This window comes from Aphanomyces invadans (assembly GCF_000520115.1).
Source record: "Aphanomyces invadans strain NJM9701 unplaced genomic scaffold supercont1.16, whole genome shotgun sequence".
Lineage (NCBI taxonomy): Eukaryota > Oomycota > Saprolegniomycetes > Saprolegniales > Verrucalvaceae > Aphanomyces > Aphanomyces invadans.
Window position 1 is genome coordinate 837882 of NW_008580161.1, and position 26837 is coordinate 864718.

Sequence of the window (26837 nt, forward strand, 5' to 3'; positions counted from 1 at the left end):
CAATCACCCCGACCTCGTGAACAAGCTGGTCGGTTCAAATCTCATCCTTCCTATCCACGTGATCTTCAGCAGCACGACGCGCCGTCAAGTCACGTGGCACGCATGCAAGTGACGACGAGCGTGGCGGTTGCGGTGGTGGCACACTTAAATTGTGACGACGCTGGACAGAGGATCACATCTGGGATGGTTGTCACCAATGCGATTATCCTAGCTCAGACGTCTACGTACCGATGTGGTCGCTCTTATCTTCGCCGAGTCTGGAAAGCGGCGAAATGTATTGCCACTCGCTTGCCAACCAAGTCACTTCGGTGCCATAAACGACGAATCGACCCATTCTGAAGCTGTCCGTGAAGCTGTCCGTCCAAGCGATGGCCTCTCTGCAAAGGATGCCATCATGTAAACCTATCATACATCATGAGTCACATCTCTTCAAAAGTCTGTGTCAAACAGGAAACCTCCAAAGAACCCGACACGGTGGAGCTCTTGCCCTGGTTCCTGTGGCTGTCTCGAAGAGCTTGAGATGGAAGCGGGGTTTGAGGGGGCTTGATGGTGGCTGCCGATGCTTTCTCTTCTGGGCGCCAAATTCTGGGTCGCCTACATTTGCCTCTAGTGTCCACTGTGGCGGGATCCGTTCTTCGGCCGTGGTCGATTTGTAGAACCCACAAGGACTCGAGTCCGGTCCTACGATGACGACGCAATTGACGAGCATCTCTCGCCTTGAAGCTTGTTGGCAGTTCTGCAAAGTCAGTTGTGCTTCCAGCTCGACGAGTGCACTTGCCCTCGAGGCGAAGTTGCCATAGCTAGAGCCAAACATTCAACCTCGTCTAGGTTTACCCACCCTCGCCACAACTTCTCGTTGCGCCACGCCGATGCATGCCGGTGTTCATGGGGGGGCGTCCCCATCAAGTCCTATGCCGTCCCCCCAGGCGAAGGTGTTGTCGCCACCACCACTGACGTGTCAACATGGCATGCACGGAACAGCACGGAACATGACGCGTGCGCCGCGGCACCGTTTTTTGTTCGTGCCCATTCCTTTCGAGAAATCTCACATCGTGGTCACCGCAAGAAGGATATTTATATTGGGATGCCTGGCGCCGCGACCCTACCATGCGTTCGCGACGCGTTCCCCCATCGCAAGGCGGGCAATCGAACTCGATTGCGCGACGGAGTAGCGACGACATCAAGCAAACCTGCCACGGTAACCTGACCTTATGCCTGTGGTGCCTGCCACTTTGGTGCCCAGCTGCAGGCACTTTGTCCATGGTCACCTTTCGCTGGGGTGGTTCACGTCGGGGGCGTCCTCTTCATGACTAACTACCTTGAAGACGACCTACAACATTTATTGAGAGTCGCCACCCAAGACCTTTGGAGCTCGACATGGAATGGCGGGCCTGTTGAACGCGCTATTCATGCCGCCGGGTCGGCTTTCGCTGGGTGGCTAGCTCCTCCACCGTCGGCAAACCATCGCCTTGAGCTTGGCTGATGCCATCGGTGACAAATCCCGTCGGACGAGGTGTCGTACTCGAACGATAAAAGCCCCTGAACGACAACCGGTGAGGGAATAGAAAGTTGTCGCCGCCCCCCGTGGATCTTCTAGCTCGAGCCAAGGAGAGGCATATTTTGCACATCAGCATCGATTCCCACGGAGGCTGGGGGCCTCTATTCACATCCCCCTCGTGGGTGGCTCGCTAGGCGGGCGATCGCACACATATTCCACGAGGGTTGATATGGCGGATCGAACGCCGCTGCTGTTCTTTGGCCAACTGACAAGCAATTTTACCCCCAAGCAATTCCTCGATATCGACCTCATTCGAGGTCTGTTATAGCTGCCGCGAGCACCTTCGGATGTTCCAAGGGAGGTAGTTGATCGCTCTCGTTCGTCGCATACAGCAGAGACGACTTGTGAGTGAAGCGGGGGATCGATAGATGTCTTGGCCGGCCGCGGCTGCCGCCAAGATGCCAAGTGGCAAGTTGACAGGCGGGACGACGCGCCCTTCGCGCCCAGAAGGAACGATTGCCAGGTAGTTTCCTAGTCAAACCGGTGGTCGTGCATGCTAGTTGGCCGCGGACCAGGTCGGAATGACCTTGAAGTTTATATACAATGTCAACCCACCTCCGCCTTCTCTCTCTGAGATTTTGCAATCTCAGAGCGTCGGCTCGCTTCGCCGACAATCGACACCGTTGCAAGATCTTTTCGTGCCTCGCTCGGCTTACCTGGGCCTTTTCATCCTTCTTGTCCAAACATCGCTGGGCCGTCTAGCGTCGGAATCTGCCACCCAATGCCTCGGCAAACCTCCCCTCATTTTCTCCCTCCATGAACCCTTCCCGTTGGACAATCCTGACCACCATCAATCCAGGCGGAATTTCCCACTCCAGACTACTGCGCCATTCTGGCCACCATACAACGCGTGGAAGGGTCCGTTCGCCATGGCTAGTACCCCACGGCGCCACAGAGCGTGGGCATCGAGGCACCCTCGGACGCGGGAGGGGAGAGCGCGAGAGTTTCTTCGGTTGTCTGGGCACCCGTTTCAACGCCACTGGCTCTCACGTTGAAGTTGTTGAAATCCAGCGATTTGATTCGCTAAAACAGAGTGGCGATATGAATTTTGATAGGTTTTTCCGTCCAAGATGGAGTCCACCCTCTCATTTCGAGATTTTGTCCGCGCCATGGAAGCTGCCGTCGGTCCGTCGGCTTCCGCGCTTGGCGCCATGCCGTCGTCAGGAGCGTCGTTCTTCCCGACGCCGACAGAGATATCCGTGAGCTTTCGATGGGTGCGAGACCATCCTGTTGTTGCAGCAGCGACCTGTGCTGCCGCGACCGCAGTCTCGGTCGTAGCGTACCTGGCACTGCAATCCAAGTCGACAACGATTTTAGACCCTCTCGACGCACACGACTACTTTGACAACGACCTCGTTGCATGTAAAGCCGCGAAACGTGGCGAATCCAACGCATCCGACTACCCTACAGAAAAAGACAGCACGTTATCATTATGTTCCGTCAGCGGAACGGGAGAAGTCGCGACGAGTCCACACACTCTCGAAGTACTCGACGCCGTCCCAGAACAAGGTCTAGCCTACCCAACAGACGATTGTGGGGACTCCGAGTCCCCTGCATGGGGCTGGTATGTCTCACTCACCCCCCCAGAAGAAATGTACGCCCCGACAGCATACAAGGCCGAATGAGGTCGCCTCGTATGTGTGGGTGTCCCTCCGACAATTAACTTAACGCGCGATGCAGCGCATGTAACATAGCGTTATCTATTCTTTTCGTACTTCTTCCGTCATCTCGTGGCCTCTTGACACAATGACGAATTCGACAACGAAACTAGATTCCATTAGGTTGCCCGCACATCGCGATAAGCACAAGTGGACGGGCCTCGTGAGCCCACCACTCGGTAAAACTTTCTACGTACTGTGGATAGCAGCGGTCGTTATCTGTGTCGATAGATTTTAGCTATTGACACATGACGATCTCTCCATCGAAACAAAGCACGAATGACTTACGTTCCATCGTCATCCTCTTCGAAACAAGTGAACATGGACTTGATATCCGTCATATACGCTGCGCAATCGACAAGCATTGGAGCTCCCGCCACGAGCGCCGGACGCACGACCTACGGACGAAGAACACAAGGTCACGCCACGATTCCACCTCGGGAGCAGACCAATGACTGTACCGATTCTAAGACTACATGCTTGGTGCGAATCCTTCGGAACGCACTGGACGTCGACCTCTGGGACCCTCGATTCAGAGCACGTTGCACGGAGCGCGTGACATACAGCGCCGACCCCGGGCGGTAGAACATGCTTGTGAATCGCTTGTGGCCAAGCGTGGTGGAGCAGTCCTCCGTTCTCTATTTTAGCCAATCAAATGAGATTGATTCGAATGCACCATTTGGATTGGCTACATTTTCCAACTCCACCTCTCAAATCACAAAAACAAGATGACCCAAGCCGATGAAACTCAGTTGACCTTGCGCGTAAGCCCGCACTTCCCGCGCGTCCCGAAGGCGTGCAAGTCCGTTGGTGAGACCTTCTTCGCGTGCCTGTACAAGCACGGGAAGCAGCCAGAAGGAGTGAGCGACCCCGATGCTGGCAAAAAGGGGATGCAATCGTGTGTGCGCCAACTCGAAGCGTACAATGCATGTGTCGACAAAGTGTTTGCCGACAAGCCGCGTAAGATGTTTCGAGTCCCCGAGGCCTACCGCGTCCGAGAAGAGTAGATGACAAGCCGAGTCATTCGTGTCTAATGGAACGACGACGCCGGGTACGCTGAAGAACCTGATGGAATTCATTTTCTGGAGCGAGCCAAGCGCTTGCATTGTCTCCTTGAAAGGTTGCGCACACGTGCAGACCACCTGCATGACATACCGGGAGCACCACCTGCATGTACTGCGGGTTGAGCCCTCATGCTCGTCAAACTTGCTTAGCATCCCCATACCTCATTGGCATCCTCCAAATGCATGGCACGCTCACGCATCTCTGGTTCAACAGTTTTTGTTCGCGCAACTCGTCAAGCCAACTTTGATGGACAACTTGTTCAGGTGTATTCGGTCGCATTCTCCGTCGGGCCAAGTGGAAGGCAACCGCACGTGAGCCCTACCGCATGCATTTGCATCAAATATCTTCGAAATTTGGCCATGGATGAAAGGATGCTCGTCCGCGCGCGGCAATCTCGTTACCGCGCAATGGCGCGGACGAAACAGTCCAAGGGACTCCGCGAACGAATCGTCAGGTTGATGGCCGGGAGCAATGCGCTGCCGTCGTGAGCACGCAAAACAACGAAGTCGTCACGTGCATCATGCAAGGCAGACGGGTTGGAGATTGCATTCGTGAAAGCTGGTGCAACCAAGTGACTTGCGGACGTGATCGTGGCGTCGGCTTTTTCAGTGTCGCCTTCCCGTACCATCAATCCGAGAATCGTCCGCCACGTGGCACCTAAGGTTGACATCATGGCCAAGACCTGCAGGAAGCTGCAGCTCCCATGACATAGATAAGCGTGGAGACGGACGACGTGCAAAATAAAACTGTTGTGTTGCATTGTGGAGGACGCTGCACAGTTACAAAGACGGAGACGCTACCCAGCGACAGGTCGGGGCGAAGCTGTATTTGACCTCGTCTTAGTTTAGTTTTGGGCGTCCTTTTCCCAGTCCAAGGCGGCAATTTCGTCGTCGATTTCTTCGACGATTTCAGGATGCATCGCGGCAAGTTCGTCCACGGACGTGTCCTTGGTGACGCGGGTTTGCTCCAACAACGAAACGAATTCCTTCAATTCTTCGATGCGTTCCACCGAGTCTTGCATTTCGGCGTCCAAGCGGGCGAACGTGGGCTTCAAGTCGCCTTCCACGCTGCGGCCCGGGGTGTAGCAGTCACTGGGCTTAATATCAGGGTACACGATCGTATTGTAGTTTTCTTCGAGCGCATCGACCAAATCCTTGTTCTTGATCAAGTTTCTGTAGTGGGCAAAGTTGATCGCTTCCGGTTCGTGTTGGTACAACAACCCTTCGCTCAAAATGTTGTTGTGGGTTTGCTTCAAGCTGTCCAACGATTGGCGAGCGCGGGCGTCGCTCAACTTGGAGCGAAGGGGTTCCCAGTTCGTGCTCAACGACACGGGCGCAAACACCGACGACGCCGCCGTGCTGAAGCTGCGGCTCGTTTGCTTGGCGACCACACGCAAGGAGTTCATGTTGCCGTCGGAAATTCCAAAGACGCGAAATGACTGCAGACGGCTTTTCAGCCACCCAGTGGGGCTAAAACCTGTGAGAACAAATCTTGTGAAAATTTATACCTCAAACGAGACAGGACAATTTAAAATATGTAGTTTTTTCATTTGTCATATTTTTATTCACCCTGCATTCCATCCGCGGTTTGGTCTTAAGAAAGGTTTTAATTTTTTGGTGAATACACTATATCACGTCCACCATCATGACCTGGAAATAGTGTGATGTACTTTGTGGATTGTCCACGCAACTTGATTTGGCATTCCGTCGTTGGCCAAGCATCTGAAGCGCGTCCGTCCGATGAACCAAGAGAGCGGCGTCGACAAGCTCAAGCGCAAGTTTATGGAGAACCCATTTGTCCCGGTGGGGGCGCTCCTGACTACAGTCGTCCTCGTCGGTGGCATGCGTACCTTCATGGTGGGTGGCGATTCGCGAACACAACAACGGTACATGCGAGCTCGCGTGGTTGCCCAAGGCGCGACTGTGGTTGCCGTCGCGGCCGGCAGCGTGCTTTACGACAAGAACTCGGTAGGACGAAAGTGGTTGAGAGAACGAGGCATTTTCCTACCGGGAGACGATGCCGAGCCCGCTGCCGAATCAACCTAAGCATAATCAAATGTTCACCTGTCATGCAAGTTGCGAACGACGATCAGCTGCGTGCAAGACGCGTCTAATGGTATATATATATTACGCCATAAAGAAGAGGAAGAGCACGACAAACACGAGGAGTATGCCGCCGACCTTCATCATGAGGGCGCTGTTGCTGAGATTATTGCGGAAGATCTCGAGCTGGCGCGTGCCCTGGTCGACGTTCCGTACGGCGTCGTCGACGTTTTCGTCGATTCTAGGCCAAATGCGTCAGGGCGCGTCGTCATCAGTGCCTCGTTATGACCAACGTACATTCGAACGCTTTCGCCCTGGGCACTAATCATCACCGAGAGTCGCTGGAAGAGTTCGCCGAGCTCGACGATGTGCGACTGGATATTCGTCACAGCTTCGGCCCGCGAGTCGGCGTATCCTTGGTCTGGCACGACGAATTGTTGGCTCTACCGAATTAATCGCACCAAAGTCTCTGTGAGAACCACTCAGTACATTTAAACTGCGTACTTGTTCAGAGATCAGCGGAACCCGTTCGCTGCCTCCACCCTCGCCATCGACACCAACTGGCCGCGGCAATGGAGCGCTGAAGGCCAGCGGCAGACTACGGAGGAGGACATGGGTGGGATGGAAACGAGCAGGTGTAGCCCACGCAGGCGCGAACATGTGGTGGAGGAAGTGGGGGAGGATGTGCACCATGCGTGTACCTTGGCGTGCCTCGCCCGTACTGGGACTTGCGGTCGTGTTGATGCTGCAAGTTCTCCTGTCGAACTTGCAAAATGTCTTTGAATCCTTTCGTCGTGTTCATCAATGTGCTTTTCATTTGTGTCACGATCGCGTCCGAGTGCTTGGCGGCGTGCTGCGACGAATAGCCTGCGCGTTGCCGTTGCTGGAACAACTGTACCGTCGGGGCGGACGCATGCGTGTGAGGAGGTGATGAATTCAAAAACTACGTACTTCGAGGTCGTCGAGCTTAGTGTGGATGAGCGTGATGTCTTGCTTGACAAGCTGGGTCAGCTCGTTGATTTGGCTGGTCGGGTCGTTGAACATGTTGGTTTGCCGAACGACTGCATAGGTGCATGCCAACAACATGACATGTGCATGAGAGATGTGCCACGAGACACGAGTGGACGTACGAAGAGTTAGTTGCTGCAGTCGCTGGGACACCTTGTTCACGTCTTTCGAGATATCCGAAGCAGATGCATTGAAGTGGACTTGCTGCTGGAGTGCGGACAAGGGTGGCTTCTACGAGTGTCGACACATCGTTGGTGTTGCCGTGGAGTATCGCGAGATAGACACGGAGCGACCACATTTGTCATCCACGTACATGTTTCCTGGACGCAACGTGCTCCACCAGCGGTCTCTGGCTCTGACAGAGCGTCCTGAATTCGCTCGTGCGGTCCGTCATCCTCCGCCGCTTCCCGGCTTGTCCACGGCAGTCGCTCTTCCTATTATAGCCGCTCAGTAAAGTGCGCTCGATAGAGCTCTTTTAAGTGCGATTGCATTCGTCGTTCTATTGGCCGAAATGCTGCATGCGACACATCTTCTCTCCCGCGTGACATGGCACCGGCGCTGCATTCGCGGACTTCGTTCACATGACAGACCCTCGATCGGCCGTCTTGGGCGTGCTCCTCCATGCACCCCTGTTGTCCATGGTGCTTCAATTCCAGCACGGACTGACCTTCGACCTCCGTCAGCGTTATGACGAATGCAGAGCAATGACTCTTCTCCTCAATTGGGATTCCGAGTGCCTCTATCCACTCCCGTCACGATACGCTCGCGCCGCCGAAGCGCACGACCTTCTTCGAAAGCTTCCTGATACAATCCTATCTCCGCGTACCAACATGGATTTGGCAACACTGGTCGCTTCCAGCGACCTATGCCTCCACGCCGACTCCCCAATGTCCCACCGTGCTTTTCATCTCGCAATATTAGAAGGGGACCTGCGTATTGTACAGAAATGGATCGATTTCTACGGCACCCCCCAGTCGTATGCCATGGTCACGCCAGCTGCGTTGGATTTCTGTGCAAGACTCGGTGCCCAAGATCTGCTTCACTTTCTTCTGTCGACCACTCCACAACGATGCACCACACGCGGTGTCGACGCTGCCTGCAAGCACGGACACTTATCCATCCTCACGGTGCTGCATCGCCACAAACTTGCCCCTTGGTCGACAGGTGCAATGGATGGTGCCGCCCTCCACGGCCATATTGACATCGTGACCTTCCTCCACACACACGGCGCCCCATGCACGACTCTGGCCATGAGCGGCGCCGCCTCGCGTGGTCATCTCAACATTGTTCGGTTTTTGCACGAGAATCGAAGCGAGGGTTGCACAAAGTGGGCGATGGACGCAGCAGCGAAGCATGGCCACTTCGACGTAGTGAAGTTTCTCCACACGAAGCGGCGCGAAGGGTGCACGGATGCGGCGCTCACGGCTGCTGCCGGTGGCGGCCATTTGCGAGTTGTACGGTATCTGTGGGAAAATCGACCGATGGATTGCTTCGTCCGTGCTGCGCACGAGGCCGCTGTGGCCCAAGGACACGTTCATGTGGCGGCATACCTCCAACGGCAATGCCCAGTCTAGTCTACCATGTTTGAAAACGCTGCCATCGATCGTACGTGATTGAGCGTATTGTTTACCTGGTAGTCCGTCCAGGCCCGTGCTGACGTTCTTCGGCGACATTTCGACCGGTAGCTGGCTGCAGATTCAAGTATTTGACGGTTTGCCGCGCATCAGCGGGCCTTGACCTATCTTCGCTGGCCCCCATCGATTGTAGTCGTTTGGTTGCATGGAGTACGGCAGCACTTGATGGTGGTGAGGCTAGTGAAACAAGTCGTGGTGCACCCCTTGGACGCCTCACGTGACGCGGGCGTTTGACCAGCGGGTTTACTTGGCTCGATGCTTTTCCTCTTTCGCCTGCAGGATAATTCCGAATTATCGTCATCTTCGTCAACTTCGCCTTGTTCCAAGCCGTCCGCTGCCATGTTCAATCGAGCGAGAGGGTTGTATGGGATCGAGATGGCGTATGTTCCATGACACGATCGGCCGTGTCTTTGCCGTGACGTCCTGTGAACAGCTCCGGAAACTCGGGGTGGTCGATCGCGCGAAAAATCGTGTCGCGAGGCTGGACGTTGCCCTCATCTAGCTCGACGACGGCATTGCCTGCCCCGTGGCGAATGTTGGCGCGGGCAACGACCTCATTCCGCAGCCGCTCGGCTATCGATTCGAGGTGCACTCTCCCAACGACGACATGGTTTGGACTTTGCCCCGCACTTGCACGCGCATTTCGACCAGCGCGCCCTCACCACCGCCACCTACCTATGCCTCCGGTATCGTGGAGCTGCACCTCGACTTCATGCCTCAGGCGCACTGCGCAATCGAGTCGAGCGGAACCTCCCTCCCACCGCCCACTTGCTTGTGCGCGAGAAATGTCAGCACCATGGACCTCCATGTGACCCCAGTTGCAATCCACTCCCGGCCAGCGGTTCCTCTTCGACGAGGCGTTGCCACACGGCCTCTACGTACTTGCAAACGCGGCGTACGTCGTAGGCGTTGAGCCCTGTGAATCGAACGGAGATGCCCTCCGTCCGCATGGTCACCTTGCCGTGGCCATGCTGCTACCGCATGTAGTTGATGTCGGCCTTGGTAAAACGTTCTTGATTGCGTCAGCCTCACGCGTCCGCCAGGTTATTCCAGTCTTGTTCAGCACGAGGACGCCGCTCTCAACATGCTTTGCACATCAGTTGCCTCCATCAGTCCACTAGTTCAGCGCTACGTTTGAATTTTGACCCAGATAGAACTGCTGCACTTGCCCATGTCGCGGGAATTGTGGTGGGCCGTTCCCGATATTCACGCACAATATCATGCTCCTTCGCCATGCCACCCCATTATCTAGTCGAATCTCGCTGCCAGAGGTTGCAAAATGTGGCGCGTTGGTGCTTCGTCTGTGACTTAGCTTGGGCACGACTGCACAGAGATGATATCAAATCCCTGTTGTGGAAGCAAAGAGGTAGAAGGATGCAGCCTTCCGACTCACAGAGGTTCAGTCAGGGTGTGCCTTGCTCGCCATTCTTCGAGGTATGTGGGTGCAATTGACGAAGTGAAGCTACAATTCGCCGATGGCGCCGAAATCACTATCCACACTGCCAAAAGGTAATCGTCGACGCTTTGTTCCACACTCGGCGCCGGTTGAGCGTGCTCATGCAGGCGACATGGCCAGGCTACGTGGCCCGCGAGGACGCTTACCTGGACCTAATAGGAACCCCGAGGCCATACGTCCACGAAGTGCATCATCGTTGTGCACGACAAGTCGACACTGCACATCAGGCATGTCACCAACATGACGAGCACAAAAAACAAAAGGGCGTTTAGTTCACGAGTCCAACTTTAGCTCGAGCATTTGCCATATCGAACAAGTCCCCTCCATCCCGTTCCCCGCCAGGGCTGCGTCATGGACGCATACTTACCTTACAACGGCACGCTGCAGGCCATCCATCGCGTCGTCGTGGCGCCAACCCTTGTGATGGCGCACGGCGAGCGGCATGCGAAATGAGCTCTTCGTTGACCTTCTCGAACGGCCGTTGGATCTTCCACTTTCACGGTATTTGATTGGCTACATGTTGTCCAATCAAGCAACGCTAAGCGTGCCAGCCAATCAAACACGAATAAAACGTGTGGCGCATTCAATTATGATTGGCTGACGAATGGAGCGATCGGATTGGTCGAGAATTTAATGCTCACGAGGTATGAGATCCCCATAACGATATTCTCCCGTCATCCGCCATGTTTGCTGCCACAGGACTCCGCGCGCTCCGCCGAGCACTGCCCCAGACGCGCACGCCCGTGCGCATGTACCATGAGAACATCATCGATCACTACGAGAACCCGCGTAACGTCGGGTCCTTGGACAAGAAGTCGTCGTCTGTAGGCACTGGTCTCGTCGGTGCTCCCGCGTGCGGTGACGTCATGAAGTTGCAGATCGAAGTCGACGAGAATGGCACGATCATTGACTCCAAGTTTAAGACGTTTGGATGTGGGTCTGCGATTGCGAGCAGCTCCGTCGCCACCGAGTGGCTCAAAGGAAAGAACGTTGACGAATGCCTGAACATCAAAAACACAGATATCGCCAGTCACTTGAAGCTGCCGCCCGTAAAATTGCACTGCAGCATGCTTGCAGAAGACGCGATCAAGGCTGCAGTCCAGGACTACAAGGACAAGCAGAAGGTTGCAATGAATGCGTAATTTTGTTAATTTTAATGAACTGTTCCGTCGTCGCTTGGTGTCTGCCCACCTCTCATGCCCATCCGTCACTTCGTGCAAGGTATCATGGGAGGCTGATGGTCGTTCCACGTCACATGGGTCGCCCCAGATGCACCTTCGCCGCCATCTTCCATCTACTAGGACCAACGCCCAGGTTCATTTCTCCATCGACTTTTCTCCACGGATTACCCTCCATCACTTTAGTATAAAAACGCACCGCCACCGCTTATCCCGTTGGCTTACAGGATGTTATTGGCTTATCCGTACTATCATCTCTCGAGTTTGCCACGGGGGCTACGTAGATGAGCCGCCGCTTGAAGGAAGCAGCCACACAACAACGACGAGTTCTTGCGAGTTGATGCGGAAGCTGCGAGTGTGCAATGCACATGCGAAAGAATGCGATAGAACTGGCTCAGTTGCTCGACCTCCTCTGGAAGCTGTGCGCGATAGGATGACAGGACACAACGACTATCCACACGAGTCGATACATTGCGGTGTAAAAAGTGGTGCCTGGCTACGTCATCAAGGCTTCAGACGTCATGGGCAACATAGTTGTGAAGCCTTTTTTTGGATCGGCACTGAGTCACATCGACGTACGACTAAAATGTCTACAGACAATCGACCAATTCCACGATCATCCACAAAAGCGAATGGCGACGTTGTTCTCGGGCTTTGTATTCCAGCAAGAACTGTCGCCACTTACACGACGAACCAGCCCTGCGTTGTTGAGCGTAACCACTTCGACAACCTGCACTTGAAAATGTGACGCTCCAGTCTTTTTCAGTAACGTTACCATAGCGACCTTCGCAGTGGATCGACGTTTGTACAAGGCTTTCCTGTGTAGAAATGCAAGAATGGATTGCACATCGTGGAACGATTCCATTAGCTCGCGTCGTCTCCTATGGCAAGGCGCGCCGCGGAAGGATTCCGTCCGTACACAGTCACGGTCGAGGCGTCATGGGGGTGCACGCCACCTTGACATTCACTCAATGCCAGCAATAATTACGTCGAGAAATCTTGATGTTTAAATTCGATGATTTTTCGTACAAACAAAAGGCTCCATCAAAAATTGAATTTACAGTTAAAACATTTTCAATATTTTTTTGTCTTCTCCGACTGCCGCCGTTAGCTTGCCTTGTTTTGAGTGACTTGCGACACAGTCGCGAGAGAATTGAGCCACCGTCTCGCTCGAGTTGCTAACCCCGCAACTCGAGGTAGGGAGCGTCGATGGCGGAACCATCTATCGCCCCAATTGCCAGCACGGCAGCTCCGCGGCCCACTACACCTGTCGCGCTTCGGCCATTGACGCCTACAAGTCCGGCCATGGCTCCATCGGACGCGTCACCGACCCAACGTGTCCTTGGTGTATTCTTCCCCGACGACGACGTCAATGTAGATCGAGTGCATGAATGCCCCGTGTGTCTACGCACCTTTTCTCTCGTTCGATTCAAGCATCGATGCAAAGCGTGCGATCGCAACGTGTGCAACGACTGCTCCAAGAGCCGACTGCGCTTGGATGACATGGGGCTAGACGGCGCGAACACGCCCAAGCGTGGTGGCGGTCATCACGTTGCGCGAAAAGACCGTGGCCACAAGAGCTCTCGCGTATGCGACCCTTGTGCTCGCAGCTACTTTGAGAGCAAACTCGAAGCGGACTTTTCCACTTCGTCCACCCCACTCGTCACTCCATTGTTACATCCGGCACTTACTCCACCGTCATTGGATTTGGCTAGCGACGCTTGCCTGCCCCTCTCGCCGTCGGCCAAGCACCATGTCGGAGCCTCAGCATTGCCCCCTCACAACGTGGCTGTTCGCCCAACGACCATCCAGTGGCTACGACGTCGCCACTTTGTGTTCTTTGGCGTATTTTCATTCTTTTTGGTCATTCGGCTACTGGCACCGCAACGATTTGCCCAACGCTCGACTGTTGTTAACGTTCCACGCGCGTTCGTTGGGACCGACGCGGTGGTCGCTGCTATCCATCGCATGACCAGGCTGGACGTGTTTGCAGTTGGGCTCCTTGTATTAGTTGCCGTGGACGAATGGCTCGCGTTTCGGCGTACTCGAATGCTGAAAAGTCCACAGACCGTGAATCGAACCCAGCATTTGCCTCCTGACGCAAAATCAGTAAGCGACTGCCCGGATGGGGTTGCCATGACCCCCGATGCCACACCCGGGACTGCAGCCCCCATTCGTGTTGATGTCGAAGCCAGCGGCGGGTTGAGCTGCACCAACGACGACGTGAGCCTCGACAAGCTCTGTCAAGTGCTGACGGATAGCTGCAACGAAGGCTCGGTGCGTTGTTCATTGTCTTGTCATGTTGCAAACTTGAGTCGTAGGACATGACGGTGGCATCGTATTCGACTTGCAGCGCGGAAACAGCAAAGTTGCTCGTGTGCTTTGGAAAAGCGACGGCATTTGCTGGGAGCACTGTGGCGGGGTACGTGGAATCGATTGAGAGCGCCATGGCCGCGTCAACCCTTCAAGCCAAGCCGCTGACGTTGCGCGACGTTGTGGCCAAAGAAGTTGAGCTCGGGACCGCTTCCAGCGGCGGCAAGAAGAACCCGTCCGTGAGTCGGTACGGCGAAGTTTGGTGCAAATTTGCGAGTATGACGGATGGGACCATGGTTAGATGCGTGTTGCGCCTTCTTTGGTTTCTCGAATTCGTTGAAACTATCCTGGGCGTGCTGACGGACTCTAGCACGGAGGACGACATTGGCACGGGCGTTTCGAAAGGTTCGTCGTCCCTCGGTGTGTTCATTTGCGTACACTTTACCATTCTATACGACGTGAATGAGGGCAAGCGTCGCTGTGTTCCGGATGCACCTGTGGAGGGCAACAATAACGTTGTGCCTTGATCAATAGCCTACGAATCGACGCTGGGGACGCGGCATCCTTGGCTAATTCGCAAGGGCGTCATGACGGCGTTGAGTTCTTGTCCATTAAAGTCGGCCGTGCTGGCCAAGATGGTGCTGTCCAAGCCGTCGGAAGACAAGCTGGTCACGCTGGTAGACATTCAACGCCAAATGAAAGCCGTCATCGAGACGACTCGCCACATCTTGACGGACAAGGACCTGATGGACATTAAGTAAGCTGCGATGAAACCACGTGCCGTCGTTGTATTGTTTGTACGGTTTCAATGCGTGTAACGCTGGGCGACCGGCCGCTTCATTTCCGCATGGAGAGATGGAAGTCCCTGGACATTTCAATTGCGTGGCGCAGCATGTTGCTGCCCTGCCAATGGAACTGCAATTGGCCAAAGATGTCAAACCTCTCTGTATGGCGTACTACGACCAGCCGCTTGACCTCTTCCGTGCCAACCCGAAAGTCTTGCCGTCCGAATCATACGTGCGATGGGCGGCGAAGCAACTATGCCAGGATCCTCGCTTTCGGTACAATACTACTGCGGGGTATCGATCAACCGATTTCATTTGGATTGTAGGATTCTGCACTTGGATGAAGCTGCAGCGACGGAGTTGGTGTTGCAGGAGTGGCGCACCAACATGACGCGCATGGTCTACCAAGCACGACTCAATCCCCACGAAATATTGGATGGTCCAGTGGTTGTACGGTCCCAAAGTGGTGTCATTCGAGTGCAGGACGCGCTGGCCCCCAAGCAACCGGTCGACGCCATTGCAAATCCAGTACACCAGTCCAAGACGAAGCCATCGACAGCAGCGAAATCCAAAAAAACCAACGACGCGAAGCGTGTTTTAACTGTGGCGAAATAGCGTAATGCATTTCTTCCCGACATTGAACTTGATGAAGTTCTTGCTCTCGTACGTGAACGACGTCTTGTATTCAGAGCCCACGATGCAGTGCCACGTGGGGCCGTACTTTTCCTCGAGCCAAGTTTTTAGGTGCTTGGAGATTTCCTTCTCTTCTGTGAATTGCTCCATGGCCACCGCCGCTTGTGTTAGCACATCGCTCTACAAATACATCCACAAGGACATGAACCCCTTCGCCTTTTTGCCTTTCATTCGTATGTACCTTCATATCTCCGTGCTCGTCCACTACAATCCACGAGGGAGGATGAGATGCCATCATCTTCTTGATCACGTACTGTCTGTCTCCAGTTGCTTGTTGTTTTCTCGGGTTGACATGGCGGCGGCGGTCGCTCGAGTTGCAAAACTTGGAATGCTCGAAGCGTCGCGAGTTTGGATCTTTGACATTAAAATTCGCACAACGATTGGCTAAAATACAGCGAATGAAGTGTTTGAATGGATCGAGTGACAACGTTGGATTGGCTAAAGATCTTTATTTATGACTGAACAAATATTCATCAATCAATTTGTTCTATTTGTATCATTGGATGAAAAATTCTCAATGATTGGATAAAGTCTGTTCATTAAGTTTGTTTTAGCGAATAGGAACCGGTTGAAGTTTCTAGAAGGTCAGCGAATTTTGACGAATTAAAACCGAGGAATCGAGGTTTTAATTGGTGGCATGTATCTTACAAACAACAAGATAATAAAATACTGTCGAATGGTTGTCCAACTGCCTTCAACGCCAATAAACTCTTGAATCTCAACATGCTCGCTCGCGTTGTCCTGTCCACGTGCCGCCGCGCTTCTGCTCCAGCTCAGCGCAACTTCATGCGCTCCAGTGTTCTGTTGAACGAAAACAAGCCGGAAGAAGAAGCTACTGCTGCTGCCACGGAAGAGCCTGCCGTCGCAGAGGATGGTTCCAGTGACCCTGTTGCCGCATTGCAAGCTGAAGTCGAAGCGTTGAAGGCGAAAAATACCGACTTGACCGACAAGGTGTTGCGTGCATTGGCGGATGCCGAAAACGTGCGTCGGATTTCGCGCGCCGACGTCAACAACGCGCGCGAGTTCTCCATTTCTAAGTTTGCCAAGAGTTTGTTGGATGTTTCGGACAATTTGAAGCGTGCCCATGAGAGCATTTCGATCGAAGAATTGTCGCCCGAACACAGCTTGGACGCGATCAAGAACCTCCATGAAGGCGTCGTCATGACAGACAAGGAACTACAGAAGGTGTTTCACTCGTTTGGCATCACTTCTGTTGGTGAAGCCGGCGAGAAGTTTGACCCCAACTTCCATGAAGCGTTGTTCGAGTATGTGGACCCGACCAAGACGGCAGGCACGGTCGGCCAAGTGCTGAAGACAGGCTACACGATTCACAACCGTGTGTTGCGACCTGCGCAAGTCGGCGTCGTCAAGGCTAGCCCATAGAAACCTCCATTACAACTCCATCTGTGCTCAATAGACCTCTTGAATCTTGACCTGAATGCTACCAAATCCACGCATCGACCCATCGACTACAAGACAACGATGCACAGGAAATGGCCAACATCTCGAGATGAAAGGTGCATCCATGTCCTCGTTAGGGCGGGTCCTGCCAATGTGGAGTGTTGGAATCACTTTGTGTGGGTTACAAGCACACGAGCTGGAGGATGTGTAAAGGACGACAGGTTTGAGCAGCGACACCATTTTGATAGCAACTGGGACGTAGTGCTCCTCGAATGCATATAAGTCGAACACCGTGTGACGTGACGCGAAAGGACGAAGTGAGTTGAAGCCATCTTGTCTCAACGCTCTCGTGCGGGACGTCTTTTGGCTACATTGACGGGGCTATCGAATGCTGGCAAAGGATGCCACGGGAACGGAGGACGATGAGTCAAATCGAAATGCGTTGCGCTGTGTTTGCCGCGGAGCAAACACTTTGACTTGACGAATGTGCGTGTCCCGACCGTTTTGATGCATCCCCGTGATCGCAAGTTGCAGCAAGAATGTCCGCAAGGGCTTCTAACACCGACAACAACCAGAGCACTCGAGGTTTGCTCTTCTGAAAAGTAACATGTACCTCGGAGAGGTGGGACCGAGCTGCTGGTTGTGTCAGCGGTATGGTTGTCCACCCCGACGGCTCAGCAATTGTGTATGTCAACACATCAACGAGGTCTTGACATGTTGTGCCTGCGCGAACAGTGAGCGTCTTGGGAGTGTAGCTTTCGTCTAGTTTATAGTCCAAGTACAGGGCAACTTCTTGGACTGTCGTCTTCTTGTGGAATTGGATGTTTATCAAGTGTGGTTGAGTGCCGTCCGACTGCCAATACGTGTCGAGGTTTTCTAGAGAGGTGTACATCACTTTTGTCGAAGAGAACGAATTCAGAGAACGACACGCCCATGGGGCCGCATGCCCCCGGATGAACCTACCATCTCGAAGCTGCTGGACCCCATTGCCTTGCTTCGCAGACGACAGCGTCCACACCGCCTCGTCGCCGATTTCTCGCTTTTCCATGGATTCCATTTGACGGTTTTACGGATATAGGATATATTATCCGGCGCCGTCTGGTTGGGGGTTTGACAGGACCAACTTTCCAACGTCGCAAAAGGTGTTCCATGAGCACCGACACAAACGCTATGCCGTCGCCGCCACCGTCGTCGTTGCCGCGCGACATCGCCGTGGAAGACTTGGAATCCAAGCCTCCAGCGCCTGTGTCGTCGGTGGACCAAGTGGAAACGACAATTTCTGCCTCCGCGCTGCCACCGTCGCAAGGTGAGACAACTCCATCGAATTCAATTTCGTCGCCACCGCCAACGTCACCATCCACCACCACGTCGCTTGTGCCAGCGAAGGTAACGCTCTCATCAGCATCAGCACTGGTGGCTTGCGAGTCGCTGTCGATGACATCACCCCGCCACGCAGCGTCATCGCCTCCTCCGTCCGGTTCAACGTCGCCGCGCTCCAATAGCTTCACCAAGTCGTCGCCCCACGACAAGCACATGTCCCCCGCGATGGAATGGCGCAACAAAAGTGTTTCGTGTGATGCCTTGCGCGGGTTTGAGACATCGCGAAAAACATATATTGACCCAGGACAATCGGCCGACCGTCGGTACTGGGAACTTTTTTGCCAGGAGATTCAGGCCGGTCGCGAGCACAACGCGCGATTAGTCAAGTTCTTCACACTCAAAGTTCAAGCCGACTTGGCGTACGCCGACAGTTTACGTCGTCTTCGACTCGTGCTGGATAGCCCGCATGCAGATGTGCCAGCCGCGACTGCATCATCATCTTCCAAGGGGTCCAAGTTGAATCTTCAAGCTGCATCGTCCTGCGATCAAGCGTTATCTGCGCTGGGTGAGAACCAGCAACTGCTGTGTGAAAAGATCGAAATGTTTACGAACGCCGTGCAACGCGATGTCGTCGCTCGCCCATTTCAAGAAATGGTACGCCACAACCCCTCCCTCGTTGCACCCAACTGCTGTGCACGTACTTCTTTGCACCTACCTGCATGACAATCCTGACGTATCGGCTGCTTGTAGATCACGAAATACGAAGAGACTGTGACTACGATGCTAACTGAAGGCGAACACCTCGACACGTTGCTGCATTTGACGCAGCGTCGCGTCCAGGAGGCGTTCGCCGTATACGACGGCGTCTTCCGAGACATGGAGCGCCATCGCCACGCGAAAGATCCAACGCATCGCGGCGGCGACAAGGAATCCACGTCATCGCATGACTTGTGGCTGGCTGAAATGACGTATGGCATGCACGTGAAGCGACTGCAAAACGTGCGAGTCGAATACGTCAAAGGGATGGCTGCGCTCTTTCACCAGCTCAAAGTACGTGCCGAAGCCTTTGGTTGATGCGTGCATGGGATGGCAGGCATGCGAATGCGGGACTCACACGTCGACAGACGCTGGAGGTATTGCGTGTGTCGGTAACCCAGTCGGCGCTCGACAACTTTCTCCGCAAACAAAAGCTCATCTTTGAAGAGCTTGGGAATTCGATGGCGGAACCGCTTGCTATTGTGCAGGTACGATCTCGTTCGCGGCAGTGGCGCGGTCGACCGTTCTTGACCATCTATATCTCGGCAGAAAATCGAGCCCGAAAAAGATTTGATTCAAACGATCCGTCGCATTCCACGCAACGTACGTGACATGTCTCTTTAATTGTAATTTGTTGGAGGGGCGCCATGGCGAGCGGGCACAGCTTGGAGCCCATGCCCGCGACTCGTTTTGCATGCTGTCTGGTTCACGTCGGCATTTGTTGTTGCTTAGAACACGGCGCTGGCCTTGGCTTCCGAGACCCAAGAAGCAGAGTTTTTCAGCTCGTTTCGGTCGCCGCTCGCGAGTCCGTTGGTACGACCGCTCTTGCCACAATATTTCGATTGGAGACTCGTCGGGCTCTTCGTGCTTAATGGCAACATTTGCATGGATACATGCGATGCGGATCGAGAGGCGAATTGCGACGGGTGACTCTGCTGTGTGTGGTTGTAGCTGATTCGATGCGGGTTCTTAAAGTATCAAGTGTCGTCCACGATGTTCAAGAGTTGGAAGGACGTGTTTGGCGTGATCACCCAGGACCGGTTCTTCCACGTGTTTGAATTGGACCCTCCGACGTCGGGCAGGTCGACTGCTGTCCCCAAGAGCCTCAACGAGTACGTGCTCGAGTCGCTTCCGACCAACCCCGACGACAACGTCAAGTGCCATCCATTTGGGTCGATAGCCCTGCCGAGCTCCCGCCTCACGATCGCCAAGGGCACGACACCATCGTTTGAGATTGCCGAGGCCGTTGCGTCGACCGGTCTCTTCAGCGTCTTCAAGACCGAATCGACCAAGCGCCACATCTTTCAGTGCGTGTCCCAGCCCGATTTAGTCGACTGGGTCGTTGCCGCCAAGCGACTCATTCCAGACCCCGTCAAGGCAGTCGCGCCACACTAACTATACTATTTTCAAACGGACTCGTGCACCAGCTCCAGTCGGAGACGTATGACACATATTTGCGGTTCTCCTACGCAATATCCCGCGCCTCTTGGTGGAAGAGTTCCTGGCATTTGTGGAAACGAGGCACACGCGCATCCGAGTGGACATGCGTCGCTTAAGATGACAAACTGCGTGAGGTAGCTGTGATAGCGTCCTTGCTTTGTGGACCTCCTCGTGGCAAACTGAAAGTATGCACATGCGCTGAAAGATTCATGCGAGAAAGAAATGGTACCACGGCGAAAGCCATGGACTGTACAGTATGCCCGAATGGCCCATCGATTCAATCCATACTGGATGGACCACATGCTGCCGTCGCCGCGGGGTCCACCAGCGACAACAAAACGCAGCCTTCGCTTGACTCGAGTTGCGTTGCTGGCGATCTTACTACACCTTCGAAGGGGCACACCGCCCACGTAGCCCCCCCCGTCCAAACTGACATACTGTTTGCCATGGTATTTTCGTGTGAGATTGGTTCGTACGGACGACGACTGAAGTCTACGCAAAGTTTGATTGGTTGCAATAATTTGCATTTTAGCCAACCAATGCTTTGACATGGCCAATATGTGGACCAATCAAGGCGAGATGGATCCTCTGCTGCGGTTCCATTGGACCAAAAATTTGGGGCAATTCTAGCACAACGGGTTCGTACGCGCGACCTTTGGGGCGAACCCCACTGGTTGACATGTAAATGTTCTCAACGTGCCTCGTCCAAGCTGGCAGAGCACAGCGCTGTGCATTTTCTGCATCAAAGCTCACTTGGCATGATGGATGAAGACAGCACGAGAACGCACTGATCAAGTCGAACGTGCGACACATGACTTGTGGAGCAGGCGGAAAGCTTTCCCCGGACACCACCGATCAAAACCTCGACTCCCTGGAAATGCGGTTCCAGGATCTCCAAGAATGCGTTGATATATGCCAACACTCATTTGTTCAGAGTCATGACGTAACTTTCGGCTGAATCAAGTTGCCACGTGGTGGACAGCGACCGAAAAGCATCAGGAAACTACGCCATACCAATTGCCAACCCGTCTCGTACGAGGGTTCCTCTAGTGAGCGGCGCCACGCCATTTGTTCCAATGTAAGCACCAAGCGCAAGTACATCTTCAGTTTGTTCGCCGGGTCGCACGACCAGAAGCGATAGGCCCCGCGTGATGCATCCCTTGAGGATGTCCATTCAAGGAGATGTTTCGTGTCTGATACCATTTCCCTGTCGTCCGCATTGACGTTTTACCTCCAAGAATTCTCCAATCTGTTTGGTCCGGGCTAGCTCGTGCGCCTTGCTCAACTGCTGCCCGAGGCGAATTATGCCGACAAAAGTTTCTTTGCCTTGCACACGCAAGGGATCAACAAGAGCTCAGGTTCCTTCGCTGCAGCCAAGAATTGCCCGCCTCAAGGAACGAGTCGATAGCTCAAGAACCCAGGTTTCCGGCTTGTCCTGAACGGCAACAGCATGAATGAAGTTAGGAAGGCTCTGTCACGTTAGGAAGGCTCTGTCACGAAAGATTGGCACCCCAACAACTAGCATCAAGTTTTCCTTCTGTTGTCAATGTGCTCGCTCGAGCGGCATGAAAATCACAACGAGCGGAGCCGCAGCTGGTCCGTACGGCACAAACGAACGTGTTCGCCGACTGCGACAGCGGGGAACGTCGTCAGTCCTCCCTGCTCACTGGGCAAATCAAGTCTACCGCACAATACCTCTTTGTCTACATTTGATTTGACGCCACCCGATTGACCCACACACGTGCTCGTACGTGCTGCGTAACCACGCGACCACGCCACCGGGACCATGGATATTCTCTCTCATAGAATCGCCCGATCTTTCCACCTCCATCGCCTTTGTCATAACCACGCGCAGAAGAGTCCATAGAGCCGAAGCTCTCGGACGCCTCTCAACCATTGAATTGTCGTCGCTCAAACGTGCACTGATTTTATGCCTCGCATGACAAACGACTGTCTTTGCATTTTGTGGTAGACGATTTCCCTGAACCAGTCGCTGTCTCAGCCGGGGGAGCCGCGCTCGGCACCTGGGAGCTTTCCTGAACGCAAACATCGTAATCGTCATGCCGTGCCCTTGCAATCCTCTCCATCAACCTTCCTGCTACTCAGCGCCGCAGCCACAAGCCTCACTCCAACGAAGTCATGGTGCGTACGCCATCGCTTACGGAACCGATCGTGAATTGAAATGACGTTGGCATCCGCTTTACAAGCGTGCTACGTGCGATACTTACGGTCGAAAGAAGGAACGACGGGCCTCTCTCGACCAGAGCATCTCGAAAAAGCCCCTACCAAAGAGAGAAGGCTTGATGGGCGTCTAGACGGCGGTAGCCCGCCTACGTGGCGCCTGCGCGAATCGCCTTGATAGGCTTCGAGACCGTATTGCCTGTATCCACCAACTGGCAGGGTGACATGGGGTTGGAGTCGTGCCCCAGGGTTGGCAATGATGTTGAGAACACTTGGTAGTTGGTTGCGGCGATGGTTTTGCCGTGGTCGAGACTGTTCACGAACTCTTACTCTTGTGAGTTGTCTCAAAGGATAGCCAGAACGGATGTGGTGGCGACGACACAGACGACGATCGCACGATACACATTCTTTCTTGGGCTCGATGGAAAAGAGACAAACAGACAGGTTCCGGGCTCCTTCATGGATAATATCGAGCTGCGTCATTCTCCTGGAGAATCAAGTGCGCCGGTCCCAGAGAATCTGCTTCAATTGTCGTCGCTGTAATCAGCATGAACAGCTAACCATCGAACGCACGACGATTCGCCGTGAATCAATGCGCCCTTACACTCCCAACACCGTCTCCCTCGATCGCGCCAGTTCACTTGGATTGCCAGTTGCACAGATTCATCCTGGCAACCCCCCCCCCGCTGAGGCTGAGGAGTCCAAGTCGAGTCGAGTCATGACATCCCACCCAACTTGCTTGACGCGGAACACGTCGCAGCATTCACGTCGCCTTGCTGCGTCAGAACTTATGGCTTTGGGCATAGTCTACTCCAAGGACCCATTTGAAAACGCTTTTGCGATCCAGTGCCACGGGCATGGAGCAGTTGGCCGCCTTCCCCCCCAGGCGCGAACGCGCCCACGTCGACTGCATAGACGCGTCGTGCTGGAATCCTGCGTGCAAGGGCATGTTGCACAGGACGCGCTCCATGTCGTCGCCTCGACGTCCTTTGCCCGTGCAACTTTGCATTTTCCACGTCGTGGGTCGCGCTGATGCAGTGGCATCGACGTTTTCTACCTGACCCGAGCAAACCAACACGACAGGAGAACGACAGAGGTGCCGTGCCAAGCCAGACAATGCATTTTGTCCACTATGTACAGCTGGTGCTCGTGACCCCCGACGCAACCTCCAGGGCCTCACGAGTGACACCATCATGACTCGCGCTGTTGCCCAGTGGTCCTGTGGAACGAACATGCCATGTATGAACTCATTTGCCTGCTGTGTCTCCCAAGTCACGACGCCTCCGGCAGGCATGGACGCTACGAGCCTGGAACTTCCGAAGGCGTGCAGTTCACGCGGAAGCCTCTGCTCGCTGTCAAGCCAGGTGGCAACGACGATCGAGCTCTTGAACAACGTGACGGTGGCGCTCACAAAACAGGTCTGTCCTCAGTGTCAGATTAAATCGGGTGGCAGCGTCTCGGCAAAGGACTGCTGGGTTTGAGCTGCTTGGCAGCACTCGCACCATACATCCCACGAACCTCACCACTCAGGCGCTTACACTCATCGTCCCACTCGACACCAGCTCCATGATGTCCGACATCGTTGTGATGGTGGGTTGGCCGCCCCCGAATGCGCTCTCGCTGAGCTGCATGTGTTATTCTTAAGTGATTCTGCCGACAATCGTGTGCATGGTAGTCTATCCATGGACTGGGCAGCTCGATCGCCATGCCCCCCCGTCGGTGTCCATCTCCAGTCGGAGGAGATGCCGGGTTTAGACTACGCGCTGATGTACCAGACATTGATGGAAAGCGATGTTCCATGTAGTCACACTCGCCAAAGTCGTCGAGAGTGGTCGTCGAGACTTCGTACTTGAGGCCTCGGTTGCACTGGAGGCCAGCAACATCAGCGGGGGGGATGGATTTGGGGGACACCAGTGATGGCGACAAGGGCGATAGCAATGACTTGCACTGGTTAAAGTTGGAAAACCATCCTTTTGACAGCAACGTGTAGGGGCCAGCAACAGACAGATTTCAAAAAGTTCTTGCCCTTCGTTTACCGTGGAGTAAGCCTTCCCTCGCCTCAGGATGCCCTCCCCTCGAATCATGACTGGCCACGATACGGATCGTGCCGAGATTGCGAGCCCGTTCGGTTGGATGGCGCGGGCAACTATGTACTGCCGCGGTTGGACGATATGAAGTAGTGAAGCCATGCTCCAGACGGCATGTTTGATGAGGTCGCGCCCGTTTCGCAGGACGTCCTTCCTTTGCATCGGTTGTTCAACCGCCTGCGACCACTCGATTAGGTGTTTGCGCACCAGGACGCGGCTCAGCTGGCGATGTGAGCCATTCGTTCCTGAGCACAATCCATCCACAACCTCCACGATGCGTATTCGAGATTTGCCAGTCGAGGACACACGTCATGGACCGAATCCATGTGCTTCCACGTCCATCGCCATGGCATAGCGCCGCTGTCGTCGAGAATGCTGGATCGTTGCCGTCGCAACGTAGCGCCTGGTTGTGCGCGCCGACGCAAGGAAGCGCTGCCGGTGTACACACGTCCTGATGGACAGACAGCATCCCCGAGTTGTCGAAGTGGTAGCACGGCTACACCAGAAGCGATCTTCCCCCTTCCTGTGTACGAGGGAATATCGTCGACTACGAATGGAAGCTGTGCACGAGGAAAGCCAAGTTGCTCAGCACGGTCGTTCAGCCTTGCCACTACGAAAGAGCCAACGACATGCAGACCAAGCCAACGGAAGCATCGTTCGCAAGAAAAGGTCGGGTGGGAGAGGAGGTCTCGGAGAGTTCACTCGATTCATGTTACCCGGCCGACGAATTGGCGGTGGCGACGGTCGTGGTGGTGTCTAGTGCCATGGTACGATCGCACCGCGACGATAAGCACACGAAGTGTGGTTCGCTCGTTCACTTGGCACTCGGTGGCTTCGGTCGCTTCGACGACAATGTCGCGACGACCCGAGTGAATGTGTCGAGATGAAAGGACCCTTTGCACACAGGGCACGTGATGGTATGGTCAGGTTGTTGCAGCTTCTTCCAGCACCGGACGCAGCAAATGTGGCCGCACGGCGGCGCTGACGTCGTCTGGACAATGTCAAAGCAGATGCTGCACTGTGGGTTGGCCACTTTTGCCGCAGGTTGCGAGGGTGCTTTGCGCTTCGTGGAAGTCAGGTGACTGAGCTGATCCATGGCTTGAGCCACCGAGCGTGGAGGGAGAAGGGGGGCAATCTGCTCGCGGAGCGTTGGGTACGGCGCGAGGAGGGCGTCAATGTCGTCAACATGGCTCTTCGGGTCCCGCATGTACATCACGAGCTGGGTCACTTGCGCCGGAGGCATTAAAGTTCGCGTCTGTTGCACAAGGAGCTCCAGCGGCGCCATCTTGGGCGGGGCGGGGGACATGTGCGGGCGTGAGATCGAATGAAGTGCTTCAGGGGGTATGTACGACTGGCCATCGCCGATGGCAACCTGGCTGGCCAGCACATCGGACGGTTTTGACGATACGTTGAATGCAGACGCCGTCGCTGAAGATGACGATGGCGTTGCAAGGGGCTGGGGCGGCTTGAATGCGTACATGGCCTTGACTTTGGCGGTGGCCGCGGCGGCAGCAGCCGTGGAAGCGGCGACGGTGGCAGCTTGCTCTTTGTTTCGTCGGAAGAACCCCGTAAGCCCTCCATGGGCTTCGCCTAGACAAGCCACCACCGTTCAGAATCCGCAGCAGGGCCAGGTCAGCATCGGTGCAAGCCGATTTCGTAAAACATGGATGGCGAGTAACGACGCATCGGAAAAATGGGTACACGAACGATGGCAACGCGGAAAAAATGAATCGTGGAGATAGTACCATACGACGACACCACGTGGACGTGGGGTTGCAACCACTTGGAGAGGGATCCTTTTTGTTGGCCGTAGGCAAACCGTTCGTCCAAGAGGATGATGGCTCCTGTGGGGGGCGAACGACATTGAGCCACGTTGATCTCGAAAAAGCCAATTGTGTGTGTGTGTACCATAGTCATGGCGGTGCCGAATCACGCGTCCCACCGCTTGGTTGACGGCCCGCGATGCCTGCTGGACATACCACTGATTGCCGCTCAGTTTCTATCACGACGCGATCGATTCAACCATCGGCTTTGGTCCATGCACGGGATCCTAGAAAGAAAGAAATGCGTATATTGCGCCCACCATTTCATTGGGGGCGACGACTTGGTTGTCCAAGAACGCTTTCTTCAACATGATCTTGGGGTCCTTGGTCGGTGGGAACGGAAGACCCGTGATGACCACGGCGCGGCCGTTTTCGTTGGAAAAGTCGATGCCTTCGCTGACTTTACCTCGGCACACGGCAAAGAAGATCGCCCCGCTCG

The 26837-nt window shown here is 54.6% G+C and overlaps 15 protein-coding genes across 18 annotated transcripts; 9 read left to right on the top strand and 6 right to left on the bottom strand.

Annotated features, from left to right (window-relative positions):
• Nucleotides 1–2581: 2581 nt before the first annotated feature.
• Nucleotides 2582–2953, bottom strand: H310_08199 (hypothetical protein; the record flags this gene model as incomplete). Its single annotated transcript, XM_008873870.1, has 1 exon — nucleotides 2582–2953. One exon carries the CDS (start codon nucleotides 2951–2953, stop codon nucleotides 2582–2584), a length of 372 nt encoding a protein of 123 aa, XP_008872092.1.
• A 547-nt stretch (nucleotides 2954–3500) lies between these two features.
• H310_08200 (hypothetical protein) lies at nucleotides 3501–3806 on the bottom strand (the record flags this gene model as incomplete). The annotated part of the gene is made up of 2 exons (XM_008873871.1): nucleotides 3501–3614; nucleotides 3678–3806. The coding sequence occupies 2 exons, from the start codon at nucleotides 3804–3806 to the stop codon at nucleotides 3501–3503; spliced, it is 243 nt and encodes an 80-aa protein (XP_008872093.1).
• A 118-nt stretch (nucleotides 3807–3924) lies between these two features.
• On the top strand, nucleotides 3925–4372 carry H310_08201 (hypothetical protein). The gene has a single exon (XM_008873872.1). The coding sequence runs from the start codon at nucleotides 3945–3947 to the stop codon at nucleotides 4221–4223; it is 279 nt and encodes a 92-aa protein (XP_008872094.1). The 5' UTR covers nucleotides 3925–3944; the 3' UTR covers nucleotides 4224–4372.
• Nucleotides 4373–5015: 643 nt separating this feature from the next.
• On the top strand, nucleotides 5016–5795 carry H310_08202 (hypothetical protein). Its single transcript, XM_008873873.1, has one exon. It carries the CDS (start codon nucleotides 5195–5197, stop codon nucleotides 5717–5719), a length of 525 nt encoding a protein of 174 aa, XP_008872095.1. The 5' UTR covers nucleotides 5016–5194; the 3' UTR covers nucleotides 5720–5795.
• Nucleotides 5796–5965: 170 nt separating this feature from the next.
• On the top strand, nucleotides 5966–6555 carry H310_08203 (hypothetical protein). The gene has a single exon (XM_008873874.1). It carries the CDS (start codon nucleotides 6021–6023, stop codon nucleotides 6324–6326), a length of 306 nt encoding a protein of 101 aa, XP_008872096.1. The 5' UTR covers nucleotides 5966–6020; the 3' UTR covers nucleotides 6327–6555.
• Nucleotides 5986–7766, bottom strand: H310_08204 (hypothetical protein). Its single transcript, XM_008873875.1, has 7 exons — nucleotides 7645–7766; nucleotides 7454–7562; nucleotides 7275–7384; nucleotides 7025–7215; nucleotides 6828–6921; nucleotides 6621–6766; nucleotides 5986–6564 (listed from the first exon to the last, which is right to left on the bottom strand). Exons 1-7 carry the CDS (start codon nucleotides 7723–7725, stop codon nucleotides 6408–6410), a joined length of 888 nt encoding a protein of 295 aa, XP_008872097.1. The 5' UTR covers nucleotides 7726–7766; the 3' UTR covers nucleotides 5986–6407.
• An 85-nt stretch (nucleotides 7767–7851) lies between these two features.
• On the top strand, nucleotides 7852–9275 carry H310_08205 (hypothetical protein). The gene has a single exon (XM_008873876.1). The coding sequence runs from the start codon at nucleotides 7913–7915 to the stop codon at nucleotides 8903–8905; it is 993 nt and encodes a 330-aa protein (XP_008872098.1). The 5' UTR covers nucleotides 7852–7912; the 3' UTR covers nucleotides 8906–9275.
• Nucleotides 9276–9370: 95 nt separating this feature from the next.
• On the top strand, nucleotides 9371–10069 carry H310_08206 (hypothetical protein). Its single transcript, XM_008873877.1, has one exon. It carries the CDS (start codon nucleotides 9573–9575, stop codon nucleotides 9876–9878), a length of 306 nt encoding a protein of 101 aa, XP_008872099.1. The 5' UTR covers nucleotides 9371–9572; the 3' UTR covers nucleotides 9879–10069.
• Nucleotides 10070–11089: 1020 nt separating this feature from the next.
• On the top strand, nucleotides 11090–11573 carry H310_08207 (iron-sulfur cluster assembly enzyme ISCU, mitochondrial). Its single transcript, XM_008873878.1, has one exon. It carries the CDS (start codon nucleotides 11105–11107, stop codon nucleotides 11561–11563), a length of 459 nt encoding a protein of 152 aa, XP_008872100.1. The 5' UTR covers nucleotides 11090–11104; the 3' UTR covers nucleotides 11564–11573.
• Nucleotides 11574–12693: 1120 nt separating this feature from the next.
• H310_08208 lies at nucleotides 12694–14912 on the top strand. 2 transcript variants are annotated; one of them, XM_008873879.1, is made up of 4 exons: nucleotides 12694–13876; nucleotides 13921–14159; nucleotides 14214–14317; nucleotides 14447–14912. In XM_008873879.1, exons 1-4 carry the CDS (start codon nucleotides 12809–12811, stop codon nucleotides 14671–14673), a joined length of 1638 nt encoding a protein of 545 aa, XP_008872101.1. In that variant the 5' UTR covers nucleotides 12694–12808; the 3' UTR covers nucleotides 14674–14912. The 2 variants fall into 2 exon arrangements, with proteins under 2 accessions (XP_008872101.1, XP_008872102.1); XM_008873880.1 differs by having other exon boundaries at nucleotides 14214–14912.
• Nucleotides 14913–15273: 361 nt separating this feature from the next.
• On the bottom strand, nucleotides 15274–15708 carry H310_08209 (hypothetical protein). The gene is made up of 3 exons (XM_008873881.1): nucleotides 15645–15708; nucleotides 15572–15594; nucleotides 15274–15510 (listed from the first exon to the last, which is right to left on the bottom strand). The coding sequence occupies exons 1-3, from the start codon at nucleotides 15682–15684 to the stop codon at nucleotides 15295–15297; spliced, it is 279 nt and encodes a 92-aa protein (XP_008872103.1). The 5' UTR covers nucleotides 15685–15708; the 3' UTR covers nucleotides 15274–15294.
• A 353-nt stretch (nucleotides 15709–16061) lies between these two features.
• On the top strand, nucleotides 16062–17047 carry H310_08210 (hypothetical protein). Its single transcript, XM_008873882.1, has one exon. The coding sequence runs from the start codon at nucleotides 16114–16116 to the stop codon at nucleotides 16771–16773; it is 660 nt and encodes a 219-aa protein (XP_008872104.1). The 5' UTR covers nucleotides 16062–16113; the 3' UTR covers nucleotides 16774–17047.
• Nucleotides 16956–17848, bottom strand: H310_08211 (hypothetical protein; the record flags this gene model as incomplete). The annotated part of the gene is made up of 3 exons (XM_008873883.1): nucleotides 16956–17346; nucleotides 17405–17667; nucleotides 17755–17848. 3 exons carry the CDS (start codon nucleotides 17846–17848, stop codon nucleotides 17173–17175), a joined length of 531 nt encoding a protein of 176 aa, XP_008872105.1. The 3' UTR covers nucleotides 16956–17172.
• Nucleotides 17849–17923: 75 nt separating this feature from the next.
• Nucleotides 17924–20328, top strand: H310_08212 (hypothetical protein). 3 transcript variants are annotated; one of them, XM_008873884.1, is made up of 6 exons: nucleotides 17924–18765; nucleotides 18862–19161; nucleotides 19236–19355; nucleotides 19417–19470; nucleotides 19600–19680; nucleotides 19819–20328. In XM_008873884.1, the coding sequence occupies exons 1-6, from the start codon at nucleotides 17941–17943 to the stop codon at nucleotides 20260–20262; spliced, it is 1824 nt and encodes a 607-aa protein (XP_008872106.1). In that variant the 5' UTR covers nucleotides 17924–17940; the 3' UTR covers nucleotides 20263–20328. The 3 variants fall into 3 exon arrangements, with proteins under 3 accessions (XP_008872106.1, XP_008872107.1, XP_008872108.1); XM_008873885.1 differs by having other exon boundaries at nucleotides 19600–20328; XM_008873886.1 differs by lacking the exons at nucleotides 19600–19680; nucleotides 19819–20328 and having other exon boundaries at nucleotides 19417–19515.
• Nucleotides 20329–25220: 4892 nt separating this feature from the next.
• On the bottom strand, nucleotides 25221–26837 carry H310_08213 (hypothetical protein). Its single transcript, XM_008873887.1, has 4 exons — nucleotides 26659–26837; nucleotides 26484–26574; nucleotides 26321–26419; nucleotides 25221–26165 (listed from the first exon to the last, which is right to left on the bottom strand). Exons 1-4 carry the CDS (start codon nucleotides 26707–26709, stop codon nucleotides 25390–25392), a joined length of 1017 nt encoding a protein of 338 aa, XP_008872109.1. The 5' UTR covers nucleotides 26710–26837; the 3' UTR covers nucleotides 25221–25389.

Bases quoted from the DNA above. Each gene is read 5' to 3' on its own strand.
- H310_08201 (XM_008873872.1), top strand. From the start codon at position 3,945: ATGACCCAAGCCGATGAAACTCAGTTGACCTTGCGCGTAAGCCCGCAC.
- H310_08202 (XM_008873873.1), top strand. From the start codon at position 5,195: ATGCATCGCGGCAAGTTCGTCCACGGACGTGTCCTTGGTGACGCGGGT.
- H310_08203 (XM_008873874.1), top strand. From the start codon at position 6,021: ATGAACCAAGAGAGCGGCGTCGACAAGCTCAAGCGCAAGTTTATGGAG.
- H310_08204 (XM_008873875.1), bottom strand. From the start codon at position 7,725: ATGACGGACCGCACGAGCGAATTCAGGACGCTCTGTCAGAGCCAGAGA. The intron at 7,216-7,274 runs GTACGTAGTTTT...CCGACGGTACAG, and splicing joins CTAAGCTCGACGACCTCGAA to TTGTTCCAGCAACGGCAACG. The intron at 6,767-6,827 runs GTACGCAGTTTA...TTAATTCGGTAG, and splicing joins TTCCGCTGATCTCTGAACAA to AGCCAACAATTCGTCGTGCC.
- H310_08205 (XM_008873876.1), top strand. From the start codon at position 7,913: ATGACAGACCCTCGATCGGCCGTCTTGGGCGTGCTCCTCCATGCACCC.
- H310_08206 (XM_008873877.1), top strand. From the start codon at position 9,573: ATGGTTTGGACTTTGCCCCGCACTTGCACGCGCATTTCGACCAGCGCG.
- H310_08207 (XM_008873878.1), top strand. From the start codon at position 11,105: ATGTTTGCTGCCACAGGACTCCGCGCGCTCCGCCGAGCACTGCCCCAG.
- H310_08208 (XM_008873879.1), top strand. From the start codon at position 12,809: ATGGCGGAACCATCTATCGCCCCAATTGCCAGCACGGCAGCTCCGCGG. The intron at 13,877-13,920 runs GTGCGTTGTTCA...CTTGAGTCGTAG, and splicing joins ATAGCTGCAACGAAGGCTCG to GACATGACGGTGGCATCGTA. The intron at 14,318-14,446 runs GTTCGTCGTCCC...CTTGATCAATAG, and splicing joins TGGCACGGGCGTTTCGAAAG to CCTACGAATCGACGCTGGGG.
- H310_08209 (XM_008873881.1), bottom strand. From the start codon at position 15,684: ATGTCAACCCGAGAAAACAACAAGCAACTGGAGACAGACA. The intron at 15,595-15,644 runs GTACGTGATCAA...CGTGGATTGTAG, and splicing joins CAAGCAACTGGAGACAGACA to TGGACGAGCACGGAGATATG. The intron at 15,511-15,571 runs GTACATACGAAT...ATGTATTTGTAG, and splicing joins ACGAGCACGGAGATATGAAG to AGCGATGTGCTAACACAAGC.
- H310_08210 (XM_008873882.1), top strand. From the start codon at position 16,114: ATGCTCGCTCGCGTTGTCCTGTCCACGTGCCGCCGCGCTTCTGCTCCA.
- H310_08212 (XM_008873884.1), top strand. From the start codon at position 17,941: ATGAGCACCGACACAAACGCTATGCCGTCGCCGCCACCGTCGTCGTTG. The intron at 19,356-19,416 runs GTACGATCTCGT...ATATCTCGGCAG, and splicing joins AACCGCTTGCTATTGTGCAG to AAAATCGAGCCCGAAAAAGA. The intron at 19,681-19,818 runs GTACGACCGCTC...GTGTGGTTGTAG, and splicing joins CGCCGCTCGCGAGTCCGTTG to CTGATTCGATGCGGGTTCTT.
- H310_08213 (XM_008873887.1), bottom strand. From the start codon at position 26,709: ATGTTGAAGAAAGCGTTCTTGGACAACCAAGTCGTCGCCCCCAATGAA. The intron at 26,575-26,658 runs GTGGGCGCAATA...GCGTCGTGATAG, and splicing joins TCGTCGCCCCCAATGAAATG to AAACTGAGCGGCAATCAGTG. The intron at 26,166-26,320 runs GTACTATCTCCA...TGGCTTGTCTAG, and splicing joins CCACGTGGTGTCGTCGTATG to GCGAAGCCCATGGAGGGCTT.